Source organism: Typopeltis vanoorti, chromosome 11 (genome assembly GCF_054136105.1).
Source record: "Typopeltis vanoorti isolate ZY-2024b chromosome 11, IOZ_Tvanoo_1.0, whole genome shotgun sequence".
Classification (NCBI taxonomy): domain Eukaryota; kingdom Metazoa; phylum Arthropoda; class Arachnida; order Uropygi; family Thelyphonidae; genus Typopeltis; species Typopeltis vanoorti.
Window position 1 is genome coordinate 2226275 of NC_143559.1, and position 24989 is coordinate 2251263.

General features: G+C 35.5%; 2 protein-coding genes across 5 annotated transcripts in view; one reads left to right on the forward strand and one right to left on the reverse strand.

Annotated features, from left to right (window-relative positions):
* The window catches only part of LOC150101268 (SMAD family member 3-like), a 330032-nt gene extending 307599 nt beyond the window's left edge, over positions 1-22433 (forward strand). The window contains exons 7-8 of the mRNA XM_090400197.1: positions 6024-6161; positions 10590-22433. Coding sequence (XP_090256323.1) covers positions 6024-6161; positions 10590-10858 — 407 coding nt within the window. The 3' untranslated portion in view covers positions 10859-22433. The remainder of the gene's footprint in view (positions 1-6023; positions 6162-10589) is intronic.
* The window catches only part of LOC150101270 (uncharacterized), a 141261-nt gene continuing 122926 nt past the window's right edge, over positions 6655-24989 (reverse strand). For 2 of the 4 annotated variants that reach the window (XM_090400193.1, XM_090400194.1), the window contains exon 6: positions 21866-21951. The gene's annotated coding sequence lies outside the window, so the exon portion shown is untranslated. Of the gene's footprint in view, positions 6687-21865; positions 21952-22430; positions 23565-24989 lie in introns of those variants that run through there. The other 2 variants (XM_090400195.1, XM_090400196.1) reach the window with 2 other exon arrangements.

Here is a 24989-nt window from a genome sequence, read left to right on the forward strand (position 1 = left end):
TTAACATTAAACCATCTTCTTTCAATTCTACCTGCTGACTTGCAACTCAAAGACAATATTGCTTGATATAATGCCCCATTGACCATATATAGCATATTGAATAGCTTCTCTCTTGCACCTTATCATATACCATTTCCAGATCTACAAAACTCAAATAGAGATCTTTGTTATATTCCCATGATTTCTCCATTATTTGTCGTAAAGTGAAGATCTGATCCTGACAGCCTCTATTTGGCCTGAATCCAGCTTGTTCTTCACCAAGCTTTTCTTCTACAATTCTTCTCAACCGTTTCTCAAGTATACATATACAGGTAACCCTCGTATAATGCGGTACTTATATACTTATACAACGTGGTTTCAATATAATGCACTCTACAAACTGTAGTATCCAGTGTTTTGACAAAAACACAGTCTAGAAATTGTCTAGAATATCTAGAATATTATATTCAGGTAATGACAATCAAGGAAAAGGAGTAGTCATAGTATTCAATATTAAATACGAGGCTAATCTTCTTGGATGGCAGGCCATATCAAGTAGAATGATGTGGGCAAATATCAGAATACGGAACTGGACAATGAGACTTGTTTGTGCCTATGGTCCCACAGAAGGTTTTACTAAGGTAGAAGTGGAGGAATTTTTTGAGCATTTAAAGAAAGCAAATGACACAATGAAAAAGGAAAACTTGGTGTTTGTTGGGTATAATAAATAGCAGAGTAGGAAATGATTGTCAGACATACAAAAAATATTTCCAGAAAATTTAGAGAAAAGCTAACAATGATGGCAAATACCTGTTGGATTTCAGCTCGGAACATACTGGTTATTTCTAACACTATGTACCAACATAAAAATGTGCAAAAATCCACATGGAGAGAAGAGGCAAGGAATAAGAAAAGTCCCATTGACTATATTATTGTTGATAATGACATTTTCTCTCTGGTGCAGGACACTAGAGATTTGAAAGTAGAAGTGATCACCATTGTCTTGAGCAGGACAAAACTGAATTTCATATCGAAAAGAAGAACATGTAAGAAATTTTTAAAGTGAATAAAAGTTCGGCAGCTCTCAGATGTGAACTGTAGACTAAAATTATTAAAAAAAAAAAAAAAAAAAATGAGAGTTTGAGAACAAGAACCAAATCTTGGAGATTCAGTGGCAAGCCCTAAAGAAAATATTGATTGATTCAGCCAGAGAAGCATGTGGTAAGGTTGTCTGCAAGGATAGAAAAATCAGAACTCCATAGGGACATAGGAAGTTAGAGGCTGAAGGAAAAGAGGAAAGCATAAAAGTTCCTGGCAAAAGTAGATGCCTTCCCTAGAGATATTATGTAATAATAACTAATAACAATAATAAATAAGTAAGCTTGTGCTCTTAGAGAATACAGAGACACTGTGGAAAACTAGCTAAACAAAAGTCATAGGAAGACTTTGGTAAGAACAGAAAATAAATATCAAGAAGGTGGCAAGATATTCTGAAGGTTGTTGAAGAAGCTCAGAAATGGCGGAAAGAGTGCTCTAAAAGATTAGAGATAAGGGTGACATGAAAACTGGAGAAAAAGATATCCTTGAAGTATGGAGTAATTACTTCGAAGCAGTGGTAAAAAAAACATTCAACTGGGATGCAGTCAGGAATATCCATACCTGAAATGTAGAAAAGCAGTGGGAGTAGATGATATTCGACCAGAAATGCTCAAGTATGGAGGTATAAAAGTCTTATAGTGGTTGCACTTCATAGTTTGGAAGGCCTGGACAGAGGGATGAATTCCAGGTGTTTCTCTGCTGAGTGTTCCTGGTAAGATTTATGCAAGTATACTTGAGAAATTGTGGAAGGGAAGGTTTTAGGCCAAATAGTGGCTGTCGGGATCAGATTTTCACTTTACAACAAATAGTTGAGAAATCATGGGAATATAACAAAGATCTGTATTTAAGTTTTGTAGATCTGGAAAAGACATCTACAAGGTGCCAGGAGGAAAGTTCTTCAATGCACTACAGTTATATGGTGTGAATGAGGCATTATATCAAGCAATACTTGGTTTTTATTTGAGTTTTAAGTCAGCAGTTAGAATTGAAGTATAGGAAGATGGTTTAATCTGGTATCAGACAAGGATGTATATTATCCCTTCTGTTATTCATTATCTATATGGATAATTATGAAGGAAAGTGATATTAAACCTGATATCAAAATTCGATATGTTAATCTCAGCTTTTTGCTTTATGCAGATGTTATACTTCTAAATAAATCTACAAGCCTGCAAGATTCCCTAACTGTTGTAATAGATATTGGTATGAAGGTCAGCAATAACAAAGACAATGAAAATAGGCATTTGCATTGAAAATCTCAATTGTGAATGGACAACCTATAGAACAAGTAAAACATTTCAGCTACTTAGGCACGAATTTTTAGTAAAGATGGTAAATTAACTATGGAAATAGACAACAGAATCAGCAAAGCTGGTATGGTAGGAAGTCAACTGAATAAACTTATATGGAATAAGAGAAATTAGTCAAACACTAAATTAGCTGTATACAAGACAGTGTTCAAACCAATTTTAACTTACGGATCTGTGAGCTGGGTTAGAAGTAAAACACTTGACCAAAGACTAGCAACCCGAGATATGAGAGTTCTGAGATCGTTAAAAACAGGGATATTAGGAAAGATCTTGACATTGTTAGCATCCAGGAATGTGTTCGCAGAGGTAATCTCAGGTGGTATGGTCACTTAAACAGAATGGGAAAGGAAAGATTAGCAAAACAAGTGTTCTCTGCCAGGTTGGCAGGAAAAAGACCCAGAGGAAGACCAGATACAGGTCTTCCTCTGGGTCAGATACAGGTGGATTGACAGATAACAGATTGATTTGGATGAAAAATTGTGGATAGGAAGTTAGTAATGATGTAAATTTTTCATGTAGTACTCTCATATCCTGTACACCCCTTGAGGGTACATGTCAGGAATTTGATGATGTAATGTGTGTGTACAGATGATGACCTTAATATGAAATTAAAGTAATTATTCTAACATGGTTTTAGTCTCCATAATTTTACTGAAATGAATGCTGATCACTCTGTAACACAAATTGAACAAATTACGAATGAATCTCCAGAACGAAAAATAGACCAACTGAAATGGTTCAAAAGCAAGCTAAAAAAAATAAAAAAAATTGGTCAACACCCAGGAAGAATGAATTACATGGCTACTGGTTGAAATATCTAATAGGCTTATATGAAAGACTTGCTAACCAATTTTATGATGTTTTAGAAGGAAAAAGCAAAGAAGATGGGCTCACAGGAGGGAAAACGTTTTTGATCATAAAGGATAAAGAAAAAGGTCCAAACCCAGAAAACTTCTGACCAATAACCTGCCTGCCAACAACTTTTAAGCTATTCACAGGCATACTAGCTGATAAAATATACAGCTATCTTAAAGCAAATTCTCTTCTTCCAATTGAACAAAAAGGTAACAGCAAAAATTCGAGAGGCACAAAAGATTAATTGCTGATTGATAAAACGATTCTTAAAAATTGCAAACGTAGAAAAATCAACCTCCATATGGCTTAGATAGATTTATAGATTATTACGTTTGATTTGGTGTCTCATAATTGGATTTTAAAATGCACAGAACTATTCGGTATTATTGAAAATGTGCAAAAATCTTTGCAATCCAGCATGAAAAACTGGAAAACAACGTTGGTTATAAATAGAGAAGAAATTGGAGAGGTAAACATAAAAAGGGGCATCTTTCAAGGAGACTCATTATCTCCTGTATTGTTTATATTTTTATATTGTCATTGATCCCTTTAACTAGAATTTTAAATAAAACTGCTCATGGTTATCAAACTGCACAAAAGAGTGCAAAGATATCTCACCTTTTATACATGGACGATCTGAAGTTGTATGCAAAATCAGAGAATGCAATGGAATCATTGCTTAACACTGTGCACATATTCAGTCAAGATATATCAATGGATTTTGGCTTAGACAAATGTGCAATTGCTGGAATAACAAGAGGAAAGTTTGAAGATATGAATGAAATCGAGCTGCTCAATGGTGAAATAATCAAGGCAATAAAATTCGAAGACAGCTACAAATATTTGGGAATTTTAGAAACATCACAAATTCTGCACAAAAAGATCAAAGAAAGAACTAGAGCAGAATACATAAGACTATTAAGAAAACTCCTTAAGTCGATGCTTAATGCTGGAAATTTAATAAAAGCAATTAACACCTGGGCCATACCTGTTCTGAGATATTCAGCAAGCATTGTTGAATGGACCCAGCTAGAGATGGAAGATTTAGATAAAAAAAACTCGCAAATTAATGACAATGCACCATGCCCTCAATCCTCGCAGTGAGGGCATTGATAGGCTATATCTATCACGCAAAAAAGGAGGTAGAGGATTATTACAAGTGAAGCAAGTTATTGAAGAAGAAAAACGAAATTTGAATGATTACCTGCAGCAAACAATGGAAAAATTTCTAATTGAGGTAAGGCTATATCTATAGGCTATATCTATCACGCAAAAAAGGAGGTAGAGGATTATTACAAGTGAAGCAAGTTATTGAAGAAGAAAAACGAAATTTGAATGATTACCTGCAGCAAACAATGGAAAAATTTCTAATTGAGGTAAGGAAAGAGGGTTAAACCCATGGAGACAAAATTGGAATACAAAACCAACCAAGTAAATGTGAGAACTGAAAGATGGAAAAATAAGGCATCGCATGGAAAATACCTCCAGCAATTTGACCTGGCAATGGTTGAGAAATGGAGCACTAAAGAAAGAAACAGAATCGGTAATTTTTGGAGCACAAGAACAGGCCATTAAAACCAACGTTATGAAGGCAAAAATATAAAAAATTCAAGAAGACAGTACATGTAGATTGTGCAAAGAAAAGGAAGAAACGGTAGACCACATTATAAGTGGATGCAGCAAAATTGCACAAATTGAGTACCGTAAAAGGCATGATAACGTAGCTAAGATAATCCACTGGCATTTATGTAAAAAGTATGGGTTTGAAGTATCTAAAGATTATTGGAAGCATAAAGTTCACCAGAAAGTGGCTGAGAATGAAAAAGCTAAAATACTCTGGGATTTCAAAATCCAGACTGACAAAAGCTTGGAATGTAATACACCAGATATCACAGTGGTTGAAAAAAGTGAAAACAAGGGTGTTAAGTTTATCGCAATATCAGTACCAGGAGATAGTCAGATTGACAACAAAGAAAATTACAAATTATCACGATTTGCAAATCGAAGTTGAACGAATCTGGCAAAAGAAAACAAAAGTTGTTCCCATAATAATAGGTGCTTTAGGCGCCATCCCTAAAACATTGAAAAAACAGCTAGAAGCACTCGAGTTAGATGGATTAAAAATTGGGCAGCTGCAAAAGACCGCTTTGTTCGGCACAGCTTTCATTTTCAGAAAGTATTAGTGGAATATAACCAGCCTTTTCTTAAGACTGAGGAAGCAAATCAAGCTTTGATGAATATTATATATATATGTGTGTGTGTGTGTACTCCAGATGATGACCTTAATATGAAATTAAAGTAATTATTCTAACATGGTTTTAGTCTCCATAATTTTACTGAAATGAATGCTGATCACTTTGTAACACTAGAGGAAAGGATACAGATGGTTTAAAATTAGAGGCGATAGTGGGATCTTCTGCTTTCTTTCCAGAAACCATATCTGCTCGTAACAGCTTTACAGCTGAGCAAAGAGCATATTTGAAAATAAGATTGGATCACTGCCAAAGGTGCATAAATACAGAGTTCTTTACAGACAATAAACCGTGACTTAGCACAGTATAGCCATAACTTCTGTCATAAAAATCAAACAATGCTTAGAGGTGGATTCTGTGTATGTTTCCTTACAAGAATTGCTGGGTGGTGATCACATAGTATGTTTTGTATAAATGTTTTTCTCTGAGTAAGTGTGAGTAATGTTTTGTGTTTAAAGTAATATTAGAAATTAAAATTTGTACATTTTTATATGCAGTGTCCCAAAGTTTTTGTTTTTTTATGCTACAGGCAGGGGTGTTCGCTTATATTACATTGGAGGAGAAGTTTTTGCTGAATGTTTAAGTGACAGTAGTATATTTGTACAGAGTCCTAATTGCAACCAAAGATATGGTTGGCATCCAGCAACAGTGTGTAAAATCCCTCCAGGTATGCTTTTAATTCTAGGATTAACTTTTATTCTGAATTGTTAATTTAGATGTAACACATGTGTAACACTAAAGGAAAGGATACACAGATGGTTTAAAATTAGAGGTACTAGTGGGATCTGCTTTCTTTCCAGAAAGCATATCTACTCGCATCCCACTAGAATGTAACAGCTTTACAGTTGAGCTAAACGCTATAGAGCATGCTTTGACCTTTTCACCCATTTTATTCTGAAGTGTTTTAAGTCTACAGTTAATGTTGGAAGCGTCTGTAATCCATTCATAAAAACAGTGCCTTGCTCTACTTATAAAAATTTAGGTTTTCATTTCACATCCCCTGAGGATTTTTCCCCCCTTTTTTTTAATAATTTACCTGTAAATGAATTAGCTTCACATGAAACTGAAAGTTTTGCTCTCCTCCTTTCCAAAAACAAACCAAGTTTTTCATCCTACAGGACAAGCTATCCAAAGAATCCATGCTCTATAGCAGCGTTTCCCAGCGTTCCTATGACGGAACACTTCACAAATCCTGAAATTTTAACGGAACACCTTGGTTATTTTGTAATGTATTATATTAATTAATAATTGCATAATCATAAAGAATATTAGTACACTTATGTATATGGTGTTGACAAATATAAAATTACATTTAAATCAGTTATCAATCACTGGACTAATGAAATCTTGTAGCATATTGTAGTTTCCCAGGCCAACATCATTAAATTAATTTGTGCTGATTTTCATTGACATAACCCATTCTGATCATCAAAAATTTATAATGTTTAATATGGATAAGATGTCCTTGTTTTGGAAAAAAATAGTATAGTGCATTATACAGTGTTTCGACATTATGTCGTTAGAGGGCGCTGAAATCGAACTTGCCCAACTGGACATTCAACCACAAAAAGCTAAAATCTATACCTAGTTTCAAAGCTCTTCATTGCCCATGTTACGATTCTGTTACGGGTAATGTGGCTAGATATAAACTGAAACCATTTGTTTCAGTGTATATCTGGATATAAACTGAAACTCACTGATATAGCACAGTGAGAACCCACGAGCCTTCATAAACATTAGGAAACATACTCTTCCAGTTCATTAGCAGAGATATAAGAAGTCGTGGATGCAATAATCGACTGTTATGCGAGTGAAATAAAAAGCTGTTGTGTGAAAGAAAATGTAGAATTTAAAATTTTATTAATTCTGGATAATTGGCGCCTGTGTAGCTCGGTGGATGTGGCGTTTGCCAACCACCGCGCTTGGCCACACGAAGGAAGACTTGGTTTCGAGTCTAGTCGGCGACTAGAGGAAATTTTTCTAAGCCTTTTTTCGACCGGTTCCCGAGTTAGTCGATCTCTGGCACGGGCAAGCAGGTTTTTCCTCCCGGAAACTCGGGTTTTTCGTCCTGTAAACTCAAGAAAATCGACCGTAGAACCCACATTATTTCAGACATTAAATATATTGTGTTAGGGTTAGGGACCACGAGATGGCAGCACATTTGAGCCGTCTCTCTTCACTGAGTACCGCTTAATTAGTGATAGCCTTGGGCCATCTATCTCTGATTGGTACCAGTGGAGATTGAACTGCCCACTCAGTCTCCAAAAGTTAGATAGGGCTAAATGGCCTCGCCTACTCCCCGTATACGGGGAATAAAAAGGCGTTAGCTGATAGCTGAGCTGGATAATGCTCCAGGTCATCCATCTTATAGCGGTGATCTTCTCCAAGTTCAAGATCATGTTTCTCCCACCAAACACTACTTCATTGATCCAACCAATGGATCAGGGAGTTCTTGCAGTATTTAAGGCTTATTATCTAAGGAGAACTTTTTCACAAGCCATTTCTGCTACTGAAGGAAATGACCAGCCTCTCATGCAATTCTGGAAAACATTCAATATTTATCATGCTATTAAAAATATTGCTGTGGCTTGGGACGAAGTGACCTCTCAATGACATATGGAAAAAGACATTAAAAAGGTTTGTGCATGATTTTGTAAGTTTGTAATAGTGGGCCTAACAAACAATCTGAATCTCAAAGTTGATGACGACATAATTCAACTCATAGAAAGTTCTCCTGAAGAGTTGACCAACGAAGAATTGGTTGAACTGAAGGAACAAGTGTTGCAGAAGAGGAAAAACGAGAAAAGGAAGGGGGGGAGGGGAAACAGGAGAGGTAATTAAAAGTTTACAGTGAAGGATCTTGCAGAAATGTTCTTTGCAGTTAGCGATGTTCCCAAAATGGCTGAAGACATGGACCCCAATGTTGAACGCTACTTAATAGAAATGAAAGTACATGATGCAATGAACATTTTCATCAAAAAAATAAAGGTTACGCCAGAAGAGCCACAGCCCGATCATTCACACAGGGAAGGTAATGTAGATGTGATTGTGGAGGAAGATTTGGGTGATTATTCTCCTGTTTTATAGTGGCAGTAACACACAGTACAGTTTTATAATAAGGTTTAGAAATTAAAATGATAGTATACTTAGTATGGTTAAGTCCCTAACCCCTATAACTTTGTTGATGTAATGGAACCCGGACGTAAGTCGAGGGGTGACTGTACTTTGAAAGATTGCTAAATAAAGCAGTCTCTCAAAGTAATTACTCCACTCCTAGAATATGTTGATCTTCAATTTTAATATCATCTTTATCATCTCTGATTTCGTTCACAGTATTCTTTCCTTTATTTTTAAGATTAGCATCCTTGATAGCCATATCTTAGTTTGGCCATTATACCATTCTTTTCCCCCCTTTGTGCTGTGCTCTGATGTTAGATAAATGGAAATATTATTTAACTTGCTGTTATTGTTAAGGAATGCTGTTTATGATACTAATGGAATATTAATAAGATGCTAATGGTAAAATCTAACTGCATACCAAGTGTGACACTTGATTCTATCCATTACTAGTTACAGTTGAGCTCTTCGAAAGTGGCTGATTTTGACAAGTTATGGAATAACAAATGCAAGCCTTGATCAGTAAAAAGGAGTTTTTGGGAGTAGGAAGCAACAACAAAACTGTTGCTTAAAATGATTAAGAGCTATTTGTGCCATGAGAGGTTTATTTAATTAACACACACAAGTGGGTAAGTAATATTATTAATTTCAGCCTCAATATTACTGATGATGATGGCGGCCCATAATAAAATATTACTTATTCCTTTTTAATGAAGCAAAATAGTTTTTCTTTATTCACATATTACAGAATTGTGCAGATCATATTCCTTTTTCAGTGAATGGATGTGTAGTAAGTGAGGAAAAGGTCAGTTAGATATTGGATTAGTTCGAGTTTTCTTATGAACAGTTTATACCAATTTGGTATAAACTGTTCATAAGAAGACAGCAACTTAAAGGGACTAGAATCTTCAAAGTGATTAGATAAATTGGCCCTAACAAGTAGATAGTTTACCTGCCTGATGTGGGTTTAAATCCTGACATAGGTACGGATGCCTAGTATGATATCAACCTGGAAGTGGCATGAAAACAGTTCTATTCTATGATCAGTCTTCAGTAGAGCAGGGTTTCTGGATTATCTGCCCTACCAGCCATGACTTGTTTATGTCATGCAAAACATGGATACAAAGTTTAAATATTAATATTTCGTCCACTCGTAGCCAGTTGGGTGTTTAACGTACTGAAGGTTTTAACAGTCTTGAAGGGATCTGCATCAATTTAAAAAAAAAAAAAAAACTAACTAGAGATCAGACGTGGAATTAAGATATGGTCTGCTGATAGGTCGTCAGCTGTATTATGTATTATAACTCACTGTGTTTCTCCTGTTGTGCTGAGATTATTTAGAAATGTGAACTGCATGGTAAAGATCTGCAGTGAAGATGATAGGTTGAGGCTTTACTGATGACATTTGAAGTATGTCAAAGGTATACTAAAAATGCTTAGACATCCAGCCTAATGATATGGGCTTTCTTATAAGAATCTTTCATGGATTCTGCAATCATTGGAACTCTATTATTTTAGTGTGTAGCCAAAACCTACCCTAACATTTGCAGAGCCCATGGCAAGATTTGGTGGTTGCATTTAAAAGATAAATATTAAGCTAACTGTTAAATAAAATGTTCTATCTTCCTATCTTGACAAATATTCCTTCATAACGAAGAAATCTAAAACATACCTTTACACTAGCGTATAGGTGTTTTTTTATGCTGAAAGTTGGCAAAGATATTCGACTGAATTTAATTATTGTACGCTTTTGCATTCAATTGATGACATCAGTGATATTTCGTGGAATAAGAAATGGCTATGCACAATTCAAATTATATTTATTCCATAAAATTTATTTTTCTTACCTTCATTTCAGCAACATCACCAATTATATTAGTCAAGATGTTTGCATATTTTGTGTAGATTGAATGCTAAATTTCCATTTAGATTTAGATTTTTTTATAAGATCTATTTTTAAGAATACATTTCTCAATAGGCTGCAATTTGAAGATTTTTAACAACCAAGAATTTGCTGCTCTGCTTGCCCAATCAGTAAGCCAAGGATTTGAAGCTGTGTACCAACTGACAAGAATGTGCACTATTCGTATGAGTTTTGTAAAAGGTTGGGGAGCAGAATATCGCCGTCAGACTGTAACATCAACTCCTTGTTGGATTGAATTGCACTTGAATGGACCTTTACAATGGCTAGATCGAGTATTAACCCAAATGGGCTCACCTCGTATACCGTGCAGTTCCATGTCATAAATGCAGTATGATAGATTTTGTAAACAAAAAAAAAAAAAAAGAAAAAAGTTTAATTACTGTTTCACACGTTGCATTTCACTATGGCTTCCAATTTCATCATTTTTATGTAATTTCATAGTATTTAGCAGATGCATACAGATTTTATTTTATAATCAATATATTTTATAATCTCGATGTACAGTTACATTGAGATTACTGTTGTAATTGCATAGAGCACCTTTCAGATCCTGCATTGTAAATTAATTTATCTTTTATTACATTAGCAAAAAAAAAAAAAAAAGCAAACCTTAACATTTAAGATTTACCATTTCCTGATGTTCAATTTTACTCATTTATGATGTAGATAATATCTATAGTAGGAACATGTAGCATAATATAAGGCAGTTTTGGACTTAAAGGAATTTTTCATATATTGACTAGTTCCTTCCAACTGGGTAGTATCAGTTTATCAGTAATGTTCATTTTCAGCTGAATTTTTCATCAAGTAATGTGCACTAAAAATAAATTTTAGTTATACACTAAGTAAAACAACTTAGGGAGAAATTCTAAACCACTTAACATGGAAGTCGAGGTATCTCTTATCGTTACAAAAAATTGTTGGGCAAGAGTATAAGTGGAGTTAATTTCCAGAAAATGTGTACATTAATAATGTACCAGTACAATGCCTGTTGCAGTTTGAAGGAGGGGGGGGGGAGTATGCTTTTTGCAAAAAATGCATACTTTTTACAAAACAGAATGGCATTCTAGAATAAATTTTGCTAGGCTGATGCATCATCAGCAGATATTTACTGTAGTGGTATGCATCTTTTCCCACCATACGAATGGGAATCAGCTATTACACTGTTATTTGTAAACAGTTAAAAATGCTGCTACACATTGTGCAGTGCAAAGCTGAATCAGTTTAGTTTACAAAATCATCTCCCATTGGTAAAAATACATCGTATATGTGAGCTTCTTATGGATAAAACTCTAGAAACTTTATATTAGATTTTGTTCATTTTTGTTTTAAATATATCTAGAGAGTACCTGAGAATGAGCATGTGCAAATTTTAAAAAGCATTTCTTCATCACTGTTCATTTCAATTCTTACTTTGCTCATGACATTCAAATGTTCAAAATGGGTGAACACAGATGAAAAAAATTAACTACTAGAGTTCTTATATAACAAACTTTGAACCCTGAATTGGTGCTGTGCACAGCATTCATTAGCTGTCTTCATCACTTTTAAAATTCTGAAAATCACTCTTATCTCTTAAAGCTTAATTTCCTGCAGTAAGAATGCCCAAACAGTGAGTGATCTTCTGATAAGCATAACCTTTTCTTAACCAACTCTCCTTCCATATACACTAGAGATGCCAGTTCTCCACATGTTCAACCCATTTCACGAAAAGAAAAGCAGCCAGTAAGCTTCATTCGGTGGCTCTTACTTCAGTTTGTCTCAACAAACCATAAAGGCTATGATTTGGTTATCATCTGAAGGCCCACCAACAATTGCATTACCACAGCCAATATCCTAGTCATCAGCACCTGCCTTTGGACTCAAGCCATGGAAATGTTTGGAGAAACTCATAGTGCCTCACTCTTGGCGTTTAATTAGTACAGGTAGTTACGAATTAATTGGTTCCTAGTGACCATTCGTAAAGTGAGAGTTTATTTGCCTTAAATTAAAAATAATGCTATAGGCTAGAGTTGCGCTCGTAAGAAGGAATATATAAAATAATACTAAATGATAAGAAAAGACTTTACTGGCCAAAGATTTACATATTTAAAAAATAACATAAGAAAAATTTTTAATTAAAAAAGATTTGAAAAAATATGTAGCTGATTTCTATATCACCAGGTGAATCAGCAGCCGTCGAGGTATTAGATGATATATTAGGAAGTTTCAGTGTATTTTTTTTTTTTTTTTTCAAACAAGGCCTAGAGTATCATCTGCTTTGACTTTCACTTTTCATTTAAAACAGCTCACTAGCAAGCAGAAGCATTATTTATTTCGTGGGAAAATTTACTAAATTCTTCAAAGTCTGAATCTTGTAATTCAAAGATTGCTTGAGCTGTTTCAAGAAGTTTAAATGTTCTAGGCCTTTTAAAGTGAAAAACAGAGTTGGAGTGTCATTTGTTATCTTCCTCTAATTCATGGAGATCATTGGGTGAGATTAAAGCATCTCATTAACATCACCTTCTGAAACTGCCATTTGCAACTGGTTAGCCATACCTAAGATCGCTTGAGTTTCAGAATTCACAATCTTTGTTGGGTCTTCAAAACCCTTCGAAATTATCATTAAATTGAGAACAAAGTTTATGCCATACTCCTTTCATAGTTTTTTCAGAAACTTTATGGCAGGGCACACTGCATTACCCGAATTGCATCTAAAATGATGAATCTCTTCCAAATCTTTCCGATAGAAAAGTTTCCTTCTTTATAAGTTGCATCTATTAAAATTTTTGAGATTACATAGCAATCACTACCTGATCTATTGGTTGTAAAAGAGAAGTTGCATTTGGAGGTAAAAAGATTATTTTTACATTAGCACAAATGTGAGCTACTGATGAGGGATGTCCAGGTGCATTGTCAATTATCAGAACTTGAAATGGAATTTGCTTTTTCTCACAATAAAGTTTCACTTCAGGAACAAAGTGATGCATAAGCCAATCTTCGAACAGGGAACCTGTGAAACATACCTTCTTATTTGCCTTCCATATTACTGGGAGAGTATCTTTATTAATTCCTTTTAAGCTTCTTGGATTTTCTGATTGATGCACAAATAAGTTTTAACTTGCAATTGCCAGTTTCCTCCTAATAGTAGAGTGATGCGATCTTTTGATGCTTTAAAACCTGGCATTGAGGATTCTTTTGTGATGTAAGCTCTTGCAGGCATCCGTTTCCAAAAAAGGCCCATCTCATCAACATTAAAAATATGCGATGGTGAGTGATTTCCATCTTTAACCCTGCAGAGGTTGTGGTCAAAAAAATTGCAGCATAGGTCGCATGTATCTGAGAGACACATTCATTACTAGTATGTGATAGAAAAAAAAAAAAAAACACTGCAAATATAATACATGATGGTTTATTTATTTTCAGTTACAATCTAGAAATTATTGAACAAAGAAACAAAACAACTAAACCAATACTATACTGACATCGGAGTATCTCTCAGATACAATTAACTATCAAATATCACTTTCGACTATCATTCTCATCGGACTCGAGTAACAAAATTCGCTGAATCTCTTCAACATCTGATGGATTACCAATCAATATATTTTTTCAGCCATTTTCAACGGTAAATAATAATAATAATAAAAAAAACAATCAATACTATACTGAAATCAGAGGTTGTGGTATCTCTCAGATACAGTTTACTATGAAATATCACACACCTTTACATAACACATGTTAAACCAAAACTGACTGCATAAACAGTGTGGAATATCACTCGTAATATATGCATGCACAGCTACTCATGACCTCCAAGCTATAGACTGGATATGTGTAAGAATATTTATATACAATTTGTTTGTATATGTCAGCTGCAACCTCTTCAGGATTAATTATTTCTTCTTATTTTTCTGGATAAGATTTTGCAGCCTCGCTATCGGCGCTTGCAGCTTCACCTTGTATTTTAATGTTATGTCAACCAGTCCCCTTTTTAGCGTGGTCAAACTGCCCACTACTTGCATGAAAAGTCTCTTTGCAGTCATTCCTTTTTTGGTCTTTCAGCATTTTAAAAATGGCTAATACTTTCATACAAATCATTGCGTAGGTAATAGGCATGTTTACTCGTTGAGTTTGATTGCTTATCCAAGCAGTTAACAGTTTTTCCATATGAGGAATTATACTGCCTGTTTCTTTATTACACAACCATATAGATTGCACATTTTTTACTTCTTTCAAATATTTTTCTTTATCCTTTAAAATGATGCAAACTATAGACGCGGCAAGAGAAAATTTCTCAGAAAGAGCATTAAGCACTACCCACTTGATGGCTGATAATAATTTCGTATTTGTTCTGTAATACTTTTTCTTATTTTATAGTTTTGCACTGTTACTTCTTTTTGACATTGTGGAAAAGTGAAATGGGTTATAGTTTAAAATAAAAAAATCTGGTGTAATTGAAGAAAACTACGAATAACACACTCACGTCACCGAGGCTTGTTCAAACTGATCATTACGTCATTACATACTGCGTAATTCCCCATACATGCCCTTAATCGTCTTCGCTGCACATTAATTCAAAATAAAAATTCCGATCCAAAATATTCGTAAATCGTCTTCGCTGCACATTAATTCAAAATAAAAATTCCGATCCAAAATATTCGTAAAGTGAAAACTACCTATATATTGCACAGAAGCCACTGTGACAACACTCCTCTGCAAACCACCATCTTGCCATTGACTGTGTTATGGCTGGTGGCTTCCTTTCCTTAGCATGTTGGAGGCTTAATGGATTTTTTACAACACTCAAAAAGAATTAAATTTGAATTTAATACTTCCTATATTTCGTCCTAGTCACTAGGACATCTACGGGGATTACAAAAACAATTAATGTAACATATACACAAATAACAAACAATACTAAGCCCAACCACGTGGGTGACACTAAAGTCCTATCTAGATAGATGATGTGTTCTCTATTTGGCCTCATGGCCCAGACACGTTAGACTCCTTCCTCAGTCATCTCAATAGTCTACATCCAAGAATCCAGTTCACTATGGAAAAGGAAAACAATTGTTTACCCTTCCTAGACACCTTAGTCACACGCCTGCCTAATGATGCACTTACCTTCACCGTATACAGAAAACCCACACACACAGGCAGATACATTCACAAACTCTCCCACCACCACCCCTCTCAACAATATGGCATTATTAAAACCTTTACTAAGAGAGCCCACAATCTTTGTTCCAGTGGAACTGCCCTCACTACTGAGCTTAACCACATACACAGCACTTTCCTCTCCAATGGCTACAGCGATCACAGTATCAAAAAAATAATCAACTCCTCCCCCATTCCCCGTCCTTCTCGTCAACAAGATTTTAAAAATGCCATCACCATACCCTACATCCGTGGCACATCCGAAAAAATAGCTAAGATACTAAAAAAGTACAACCTACACACAGCATATAAGCCCCACCCCAAACTTGCTACCCTTATCCGTTCTACGAAAGATCAGCTCCCTCCTCTCTCTCTGCCTGGAGTTTACAAAGCTGGCGTACTTTGGACAGACAGGCAGATCAGCATCCATCCGTCTAGAGGAACACAAGTCGTACATTTTCAAACACAACTATGGCCATTCAGGCTTGGCTGACCATGTTTTGGACACCACCCACAGGGTATCATGGAAGAAAACCACCATGCTCCACCACAGCAAATTCAAGAAAGAGAGACTTTTCTTAGAAGCAGCAGCAGCTCTCAAAAACCAACCAAATCTCAATAAATACGGTTGCATTAAGCTTCCGAAGATTTGGGAAACACTCATCACCAGAGTTCCCACCTTACATTCCAGGCCACCTACTACTGCCCTTAGAGGGCGCTCTACCTAGATAGGACTTTAGTGTCACCCACGTGGTTGGGCTTAGTATTGTTTGTTATTTGTGTATATGTTACATTAATTGTTTTTGTAATCCCCGTAGATGTCCTAGTGACTAGGACGAAATATAGGAAGTATTAAATTCTAATTTAATTCTTTTTGAGTGTTGTAAAAAATCCATTAAGCCTCCAACATGATGTCCTCACAGCACTTAAGCCTCTACACACGTATTCCTTTCCTCAGATTTCACCACCGGTGCTGGAGTACTCCAGTGCTCTGTACTTTAATCCACTCTCTTCTTTCTGTACATAAATGACCTATCAACTGAGCTTGTATCTTAATCCATAGCTATGCTGATGACAGTGCACTCCATTCCTCTTTGTTTTTTGATAAACCCTTTGTTAGTGCACAGTTATTAGAAGCTTGAAGATCTTCCAAACCAGTGTCTTGTACTCGGATCTCCTTGCTATCCTTTCGCAAGCAGATAACTTTATGAACTTCACTATGAAAAGTCCTGCTTTTTCTTTCACAAGAAAATTCTTATCTCAATTGGCTAAAACTCTCCAAACTGAATCAGATTTCTCAGACTGACTTGCACCTCTGGCCTCACCTGGTGCATACATCTCATTAGCCATATCTTCTCCTCTCTACCGTAAAAAAATTAAATAAAATATAAAAAAAAACCTTTTCTGCTTGAGAACTGCTGATAATCCACTTAACCTTGGAATACTATTCACACATTTGGGGCAGTTCTTCAAAACACCTTCCCTAAGAATGTTTGATGCTATCAGGAACAGAGTAGTCCAATTAACTGTGATAATTCCTCCCTGATACGCATTGTTTTTTTGCTTTACACTCTTCTTTAGATATTGCCATAGGTAGAATATGGCTGAACTACATGTAATCATTCCTCTTTCTTCCAAAAATTTGAAGAATGCAGGTCACTAATAGGCCATTGATGTATGGCCTATTAGTGACCTGTAGGTGGGTACCCTCATTGCTGTGGGAAGCACACCCTAGATTATTGTGGGCCAAGAAGTGGGTGATGTTATGTTTGGTCACCAGAGCAGTGGTTCTGGTCCCTCCCACCATCTAACATGCAGTGTGAGTGATACCCTTCATAGGTACAGCAATAGAACACTGCCACAGGCTAGCTGCCAGAGAGCGTATGGGACTGAACCTAGTGGTAATGTGTTGAGGTAGTGTACTGATCAGTCTTCATAATTCCACTGCCATGTAATGAAATGCTGCAGACACTGTTGAATCCCCATTATAACATAGTGACTAGACATTGCATGTACAATGCAATGTGTCTAAGTATCTTCACCATCTGCATGTTCTGCTGCTCTTTTTGTCTCTTACATACCATCATGACAACTGAAATAGATACAGCAGTAAAAAGAAAAAGCCTATCTTGAAAATAAAATTTAAAAAAAATCTCTTCTGCATACACTTGACCAGCATTTGTGGCATAAAACTTGAATGATCTATTCCATCACCTACAGACATCTTAATTAGCCAAACCATACTCTTTTGACCTTCTGTGACTTAAGATTTATTTGTGTCATTATGTATCATTCATCTGCTGTTTCTGCCACTTCTCCAGTTCCAAAAAATCAGAAGTTCTAACATCTTTGAATTCTTATCCTTAAAGCATGATTTCCTGGGTCAATGTTTACAACTTCAACTTGACTCCCTTTTTTCTAATTCTGCTGACTAAGCAGGAAGAAAAGATGTTTGTTTTGCTATGGCCATAAGCAATAACTGAAATTGTTCATCACCATCCAGAATATGTGACAATCCTTTCCACTTGGCCAATGCACAACAGAATCCAAACATGAGGTAATGTGGCAACAAACTGAAATGATCGACATAAATTAGTTTTTCCTCCAGAACTGTTTAGTCATCTGAAATGTTAAAATATCCACATCAGTGCACCAAGTCTGGTCCTTTGTCAGAAAACGTCTTAACAGACGCAGACATAAGGGGAACTCATAACACTACTAACCATCAAGTTACTACATGGTACAGTCTTTTCAATATTGAAATACAGTTCATATACTTCTGTTATAAGATTAGGAGGATACTGTTACTTTAAAAAAAAAGAGTACGATTAAAAGTTTATCTGGGAATCTGCTTATGCATTGAAGCACACTCCTAAACAAGTATGGGTGTTAAAAAGCTCCCTTTGGATCTGTCCAGAGAGCATAATCAAAATAATTGAGTTCTTACGCTCTGATGTTCTATTATTCTTATGCTGTTTACTTTGTTTGCTCATCTTTCTTGATAGTGCCTCATTTATCTGTTTGTTTCTACTTTTGGGTTGTGGGATAACCATTAATTTTTGTTCTTGTGTCCAGATTGAGAAAGAAGAAATCTGCAGCTTTTTTGTGCATAAGATTATGTGAGATGGTACAGTATATCATCAGAGTGAAAAAGACATGCAAGGATGTAATAATTTGACTTTTTTTCAGTCAAGTGCTTATATATACACAGAGTGCATATAGGTGTGCTTGTTTGGGGTTTTTAGAATATTTAATAAATAATTCTTATTATTAAAACCAAACAGCATTTTTTTTCTCTCAATTGAATTGTTTATTTCATCCACTAAAAAGTTGCTATTGAACTCACAAAAGGGTTGTCAGGTAGGTCAACTGGATTCGTTGACCTATCCGATATGTATCAGAGAGTTGTGTATGGTTGAGCAGTTTTAAGGAAGCAGAGGGTTACAAGTGGGATCCCACAGGCCTCAGTACTAGGAATTGTTTAACCTTTATATCAGTGACATTGTCAGTGGATTGCAGGAGGATATTCAGTTGTTTGCAGATGATGTGAAGCTGGGAAGGGTTATTAGTAATAGTGCAGATGTGGTAGCCCTGTAAGAGGATTTGAATAAGCTAGACAGATGGGCAAATAAATAGGGGTATCGGTTTAATGCAGCAGCATGTAAGGTCTTGAGGTTTTGGACACATCGATGGGAGGATGCATACTCTATTGGAGGAAGTAGGGAGACGAGAGATCTGGGCTTAATGATTGATAAAAACCTGAAATTTAGGGGACATGTTGTGAAGGTAACACAGAGGATTGCTGCAATAACGAGAAGAACGCTGGCCTGCAGAGATAAGAGTTATCGTTCCATTGTATAATGCCCTGTTCAGACCACGCTTAGACTACTGTTCTCAGATTGGTCCCCAGGATTTGAAGGGGATAAATTATTAACTGTGGAAAGAGTACAAAGGCAGATAACAGCTTCCGGACTGTACAGTGTTAGTTATGAGGATCGGCTGAGGGAATTTGGACTGCAGAATTTGGTGGATAGAAGGAGAGGTGATATGATCGAGCCCTTTAAACTGTTGAGAGGTGGTTACAGGGTTGACACTGGGGGAGTTCTTGAGCTTGGTTGAACAGCGGGAAGGTGTGATGACAAGGGGCCATCCCTGGAAGTTATGAAAGGAAACTGTGAGGAGTGGTTTCTTTGCATGGAGGGTGGTTGAACCATGGCATGCATTGCCTGATAGAGTGGTGAGAGCAAGACTAGTCAATGAGTTTAAGGAGTGGTATGATACTGTTTCCTGGGAAGGACCTTGTGCGATGAGTCTTTTGACTCAATGGAGTTTACAGTTAGACTCAATAGTTGTTTAAGTGTAATCATTTTTTGTATATTTAAGCAGGCTTCCAAAAATATGTCTAAAAAATGATTGTCTTCCCCTGGGTGAGAAGCAGAAACACCATCCATGTGGCTAACCAGGCTATCACAGTGTATGTCCGTGCATGCACACAGACACACTTATACTATACTTTTCTTTTTTCTGTATTAACCAGCACTTTTGTTTGTCCAGTAACTTGTTTAGTACTGTTTAGATTGGAAATTGCATCATGCAGTTTTGAAGAATTACTCTTGCTCCATGCATTTCCTGCTGACTTACTGATAAGTGCACAGAAGTACTGTTTACAGTAACTTTATATTGTAATTGGCACACTATTATTTCACTATAAACAAAATAAAATTAGTTACAAAACATGACAAAGATAACTTATTTTAGAATTCATGCATTTTAATTGTTTGCATATCTTTAGTTATTCCCAGACTTTAATAGGATCGTTAGAAATGACTGTTGTAAATTGGCCAACTGTATTCAAAAGTGAATGGAAAAAATCAAGAATGTTCAATCATCCCAGTTTTGTGAAATAGTTCCCACATATCATTGAGCAATGAAACAGCTCATATAAATCTAAAAAAATGACTTAATACCAGCATAAGTCAAATGACTCATAAGAAGTTCATGCACAAAGCTCAAACTGTATTTTAACCCTTTAAAGAACAGTAAGTTAAATAAATTGTCCTCAATTGTCCCCTTGCAGATTATGCAGATTTTATAAAACACTATTATTGCCATTTTTGTGAGTGAACCTTGAAGTGTATATCAAGAATATATGATGCTGTCTGGACTTCTTACTTGTAAGAATTTTAATTGATTTTATTTATAAATTTTTTGCAAAATTAATTCAGCACATGCGACAATGTCAGTAAAATATAAAATCAGCAGTTAAAGGGTTAAACTCAATTCAGCATGTCGACATTCATAACAGTGTCAGGCAATGTATTCCACTTGCCAACCCACTCTCCATGCACAGTACCTGTTACCCACTCCCCTTGCTTTCTTCTCTCCTGTTTTATGAAAAATTGCTACATTAACCTGGTAACAACCCAATTACAGGTCTCAATATCTCCTTCCCTCTCCTCTCTACAAGTTGAGGGAATGCAAATTGCATTCCCTCAACTAAAAATCATATCTCCTTCCCTCTCCTCTCTACAAGTTGAGGGAATGCAAATTGCATTCCCTCAACTAAAAATCATACCCACATTAATCCATTTTTGAGGCCTGATCATCCACATCATCATAATCTGGTGTTGATGACTTCATAATTTGAGCACTGTAACCCCTGAACTTCCAAGTCCTTGCTTGACTTTCAGAACCTTTTGCTTTGCAACACTAAATTGATAATTTCAGTTGCTTGCCCATATTTACAAGCTGCTTGTTCTCTTGTAAAGCCATAACATCAGTTTGACTTCTCATTGTTCTCCCAATTTTGCATTATCTGAAAACTGTTTCATATCTTCAGTTAAATCCACTGCAGTATCATTAAATGTTTCTTAAATGTCCCATGAATCATTTTTACTATACATTATTTAAGAAAAAATTTTTTTAAATAAAATTCTGGTACTACAGTAATTTTCATTTTATCAATAACTGAACATTCAAATTGCCAACATCCTCGTTAAAAAGTGGCCTAGGGTTGACTAATCATGATTTTCTGTCATATATCCATAAGTGATCTACAATTTGATGCAGGATCAGAGAAGTACTCTATGTAAATTAAGTTTTAAATATGTAGTGTCCTGTAATATTGGTAGAAACCATATGATTTTGTTTGCTAGTTTTTAATGGTTTGATTTTTAAGTTCTTAAAATAAGTCATTAAAATGTACGCAAAACCAATAGGAGCGGTGTAATTTAAACATACCTGTAAGTCATTCCTGCTCATCTGCCTCAGGAATATCCTGTCATTAAGCATGCAAAAAATAAATAAAAAAAAATATTTTTATAATGTATAAAATATTTTCATGAGTGCAGCTTGTGTGGGTTATGTAAATATAATAATGACCCTGTATATTCTTATTGTTAGTATAAATTTTATACATACTGAAACTTTTAAGAGAAAGCACAAATTATATTCCTAATATAAATCTTGTTATGTATGAGTTGATACTAGTTAAAATAATTTTAAAAAATATTAGATTCTTATAGTTTTATGCATTCAAATTTCTGCTGATCCCAAACCACTTGTATAGTTTGTTAATCCAGAAAGTTTTTCATGTTGCAATTTTTCTGCAGAAATTCATTTGAAAGTTAAAATTTGATGAACAAAACTATTGTCATGCATAATTATGAATTTTGCAATAAAAGTCATCTCCACTGTATTGTGTAGTTAACACATTTGAAGTGACCATGTGTAAAATAAAATATTAATGGTTTTTTTTTTAGTCATAGATGTAGGTTTTAATAAGGCTTGCATTAATTACACAATTAGCAAAGCTATTTTATTTCACAGTAATCTATCTAATCACATGAATGAAAGAGATTCATACACTTTTTTTTTGTGTGTGTGGTATTTGGAAGTTTTAAGAAATAGGAAGGAAAATAAAAAGGTCAAATGGAAAGAAGGAATTTTTCCATTGAAATTCAATAGAGAAATCTTAATGTAGACCATACGCTTTCATATAGAATATCACTTTAGACTAAAGATAAGGTAGTTGTATGTTTTTAGTATTAAATGCATTATTATATTATAACATATACACCATGCTATAAACAATTCAATTAAAATATTATGGCCAACAGTTATTTCACAATCAGCTATTCCATCCCACCAGGTGTCATACTTTTGGTGTAAGCCAGTATATCATACACTGTAATTATATTTCATTTATGAACATGATCAACATGAGCTAAATACGTGATCTGGTGGACTTGGGTGAGCATGATTATAGGATGGTGGTTGGAGGGGTAGCAGTATCCAGGAAATTTAATATCGTAGACTGTTCGTGGGTGCAGTGGCTAAGATGTTCCAAGAGTAGAAGGATATGGGAAGAACACAGTGGGTGTCTATGCCTCATTTGATGCTCAATGAATGAAGATTGTCTTGTTGTTCAATCCCATATACTACAAACTGGAGTGGTTAACTAGGTGCATGTGCCCAATCATCTACATTCACATCTAAAACACATCACTGAACTTCAGAAGATAAGAAAGGGTTCAGAACAGTTTGTGCTTGAAATCTTGTTTCTTGCTGTGTGGATGGTTAGATGCAGGAGGTGGCAAAAACCCAGGAAACGGAACACCTCAATATCATGGTACAGCAAGAAGTGGTGTATAGAAGGTTTTCTTGGGTATTTCATGGAACCCTGATATCCATACTATGATGGTACTTTGTAGTATTAGCCTGCTGAAACACGTACCTCCTCACATTGCCAACATTGTTCAAGAGTGTTTTACTAACATGACTGAGGTTACCATGATCACTGGATGCAAATCCCATAGAACAGTGCTTCCCAAACCTCTGGATGTTAGGGCCCCCTTTGGAAAAATTAAAATATTTTACAGCCCCCCCCCCCTGGAAAAAAAATCGTAATATAGACATACATTATTATAGTATTTATATTCAATACAAAAAACATACACAGTGAATATTGCAAAAATCAAATGCAACTATATTACATTTTTAGCATCTTACATACACATTTGACATGCACATTATCTCATACTTTTATATAGATAGATATATTGTTATTGTACATTTGCAGTACAAGCACATGAAACGTAAAACAATTAGTAATAAAGAAAGAATTACAAACATAAAAGAAGTTTAATAACAATTTAATGTGATGGATATGTTTCATTACTGCTACACTAACATCAGGTCTGGGGTAAGGTGGTACAACACCGAGCAACTCGTTGCAAAGGTGGAGCAAGCTCACAACACTCCTATCTCAGTATCTCCCATACTGAAACTAGTCTGGGTAGTGGCCCTACCCTTAATTCATAACATTATACATATCTGCAAGGATATGGGAGATACTGAGATAGGAGTGTTATGAGCTTGCTCCACCTTTGCAACGAGTTGCTCGGTGTTGTACCACCTTACCCTGAAGATACTTTCAGGCGTAAACTTTGTTTGCTCACCCTTGGATAAAGGATTAAACTAAATTTATTATAGTCTAACCAAGTGAAACAAACTTTCAACATCTTTCTCTAAATCCAGAGTAATTGAATAAAAAGGTGGCACACTATTTGGCAACTCTTGTAGGTAGAGATGACCTTGCTAATGCTTTTGCCTGGTATCTCCACTCGGGCCTGGCTCCCACTGAAGAGACCTCAATAAAGGTCGAAACTAGTCTGGGTAGTGGCCCTTCCCTTAATGCATAACATTATACATATCTGCAAGGAGATGTTTTGCATTATGGGAGATACTGAGATAGGAGTGTTTTGAGCTTGCTCCACCTTTGCAATGCGTTGCACCACCTTACCCCAGTCCTGAAGATACTTTCAGGCACCAACCTTGTTTGCTCACACTGGGATAAAGGATTAAACTAAATTTATTATAGTCTAACCAAGTGAAAAATAAACTTTCACCAACATCAGGTGAAATATTTGAAACTGTAATTCTTAGATTTCTGCTTTGAAATTTGAAATGAAACATATTCATTAACGCAGAAATATGCAGGAAGCAAAATTTGTGAACCCACAGCAATGTGATTTTTTTCCATTAAAATATAAAAAATAAAAATTAAATATGCTTTTTTTAAGATAAAAAAAAAAAATCTTAGTCTTAAAAGATTTTAAATTTGTTTTCGTTATTACACGGCTCCCCCTCAACAAAACCTACGGCCACCAAGGGGACCGTGGCCCACAGTTTGGGAAGCATTGTCATAGAACATCCTTGGGATTGCATGTATCAATATTTCTGGAATTTGAAACATGCATTCTGTTAATATAATATATCATCAAATTCCTGCCATGTACCCTCAAGGGGTGTACA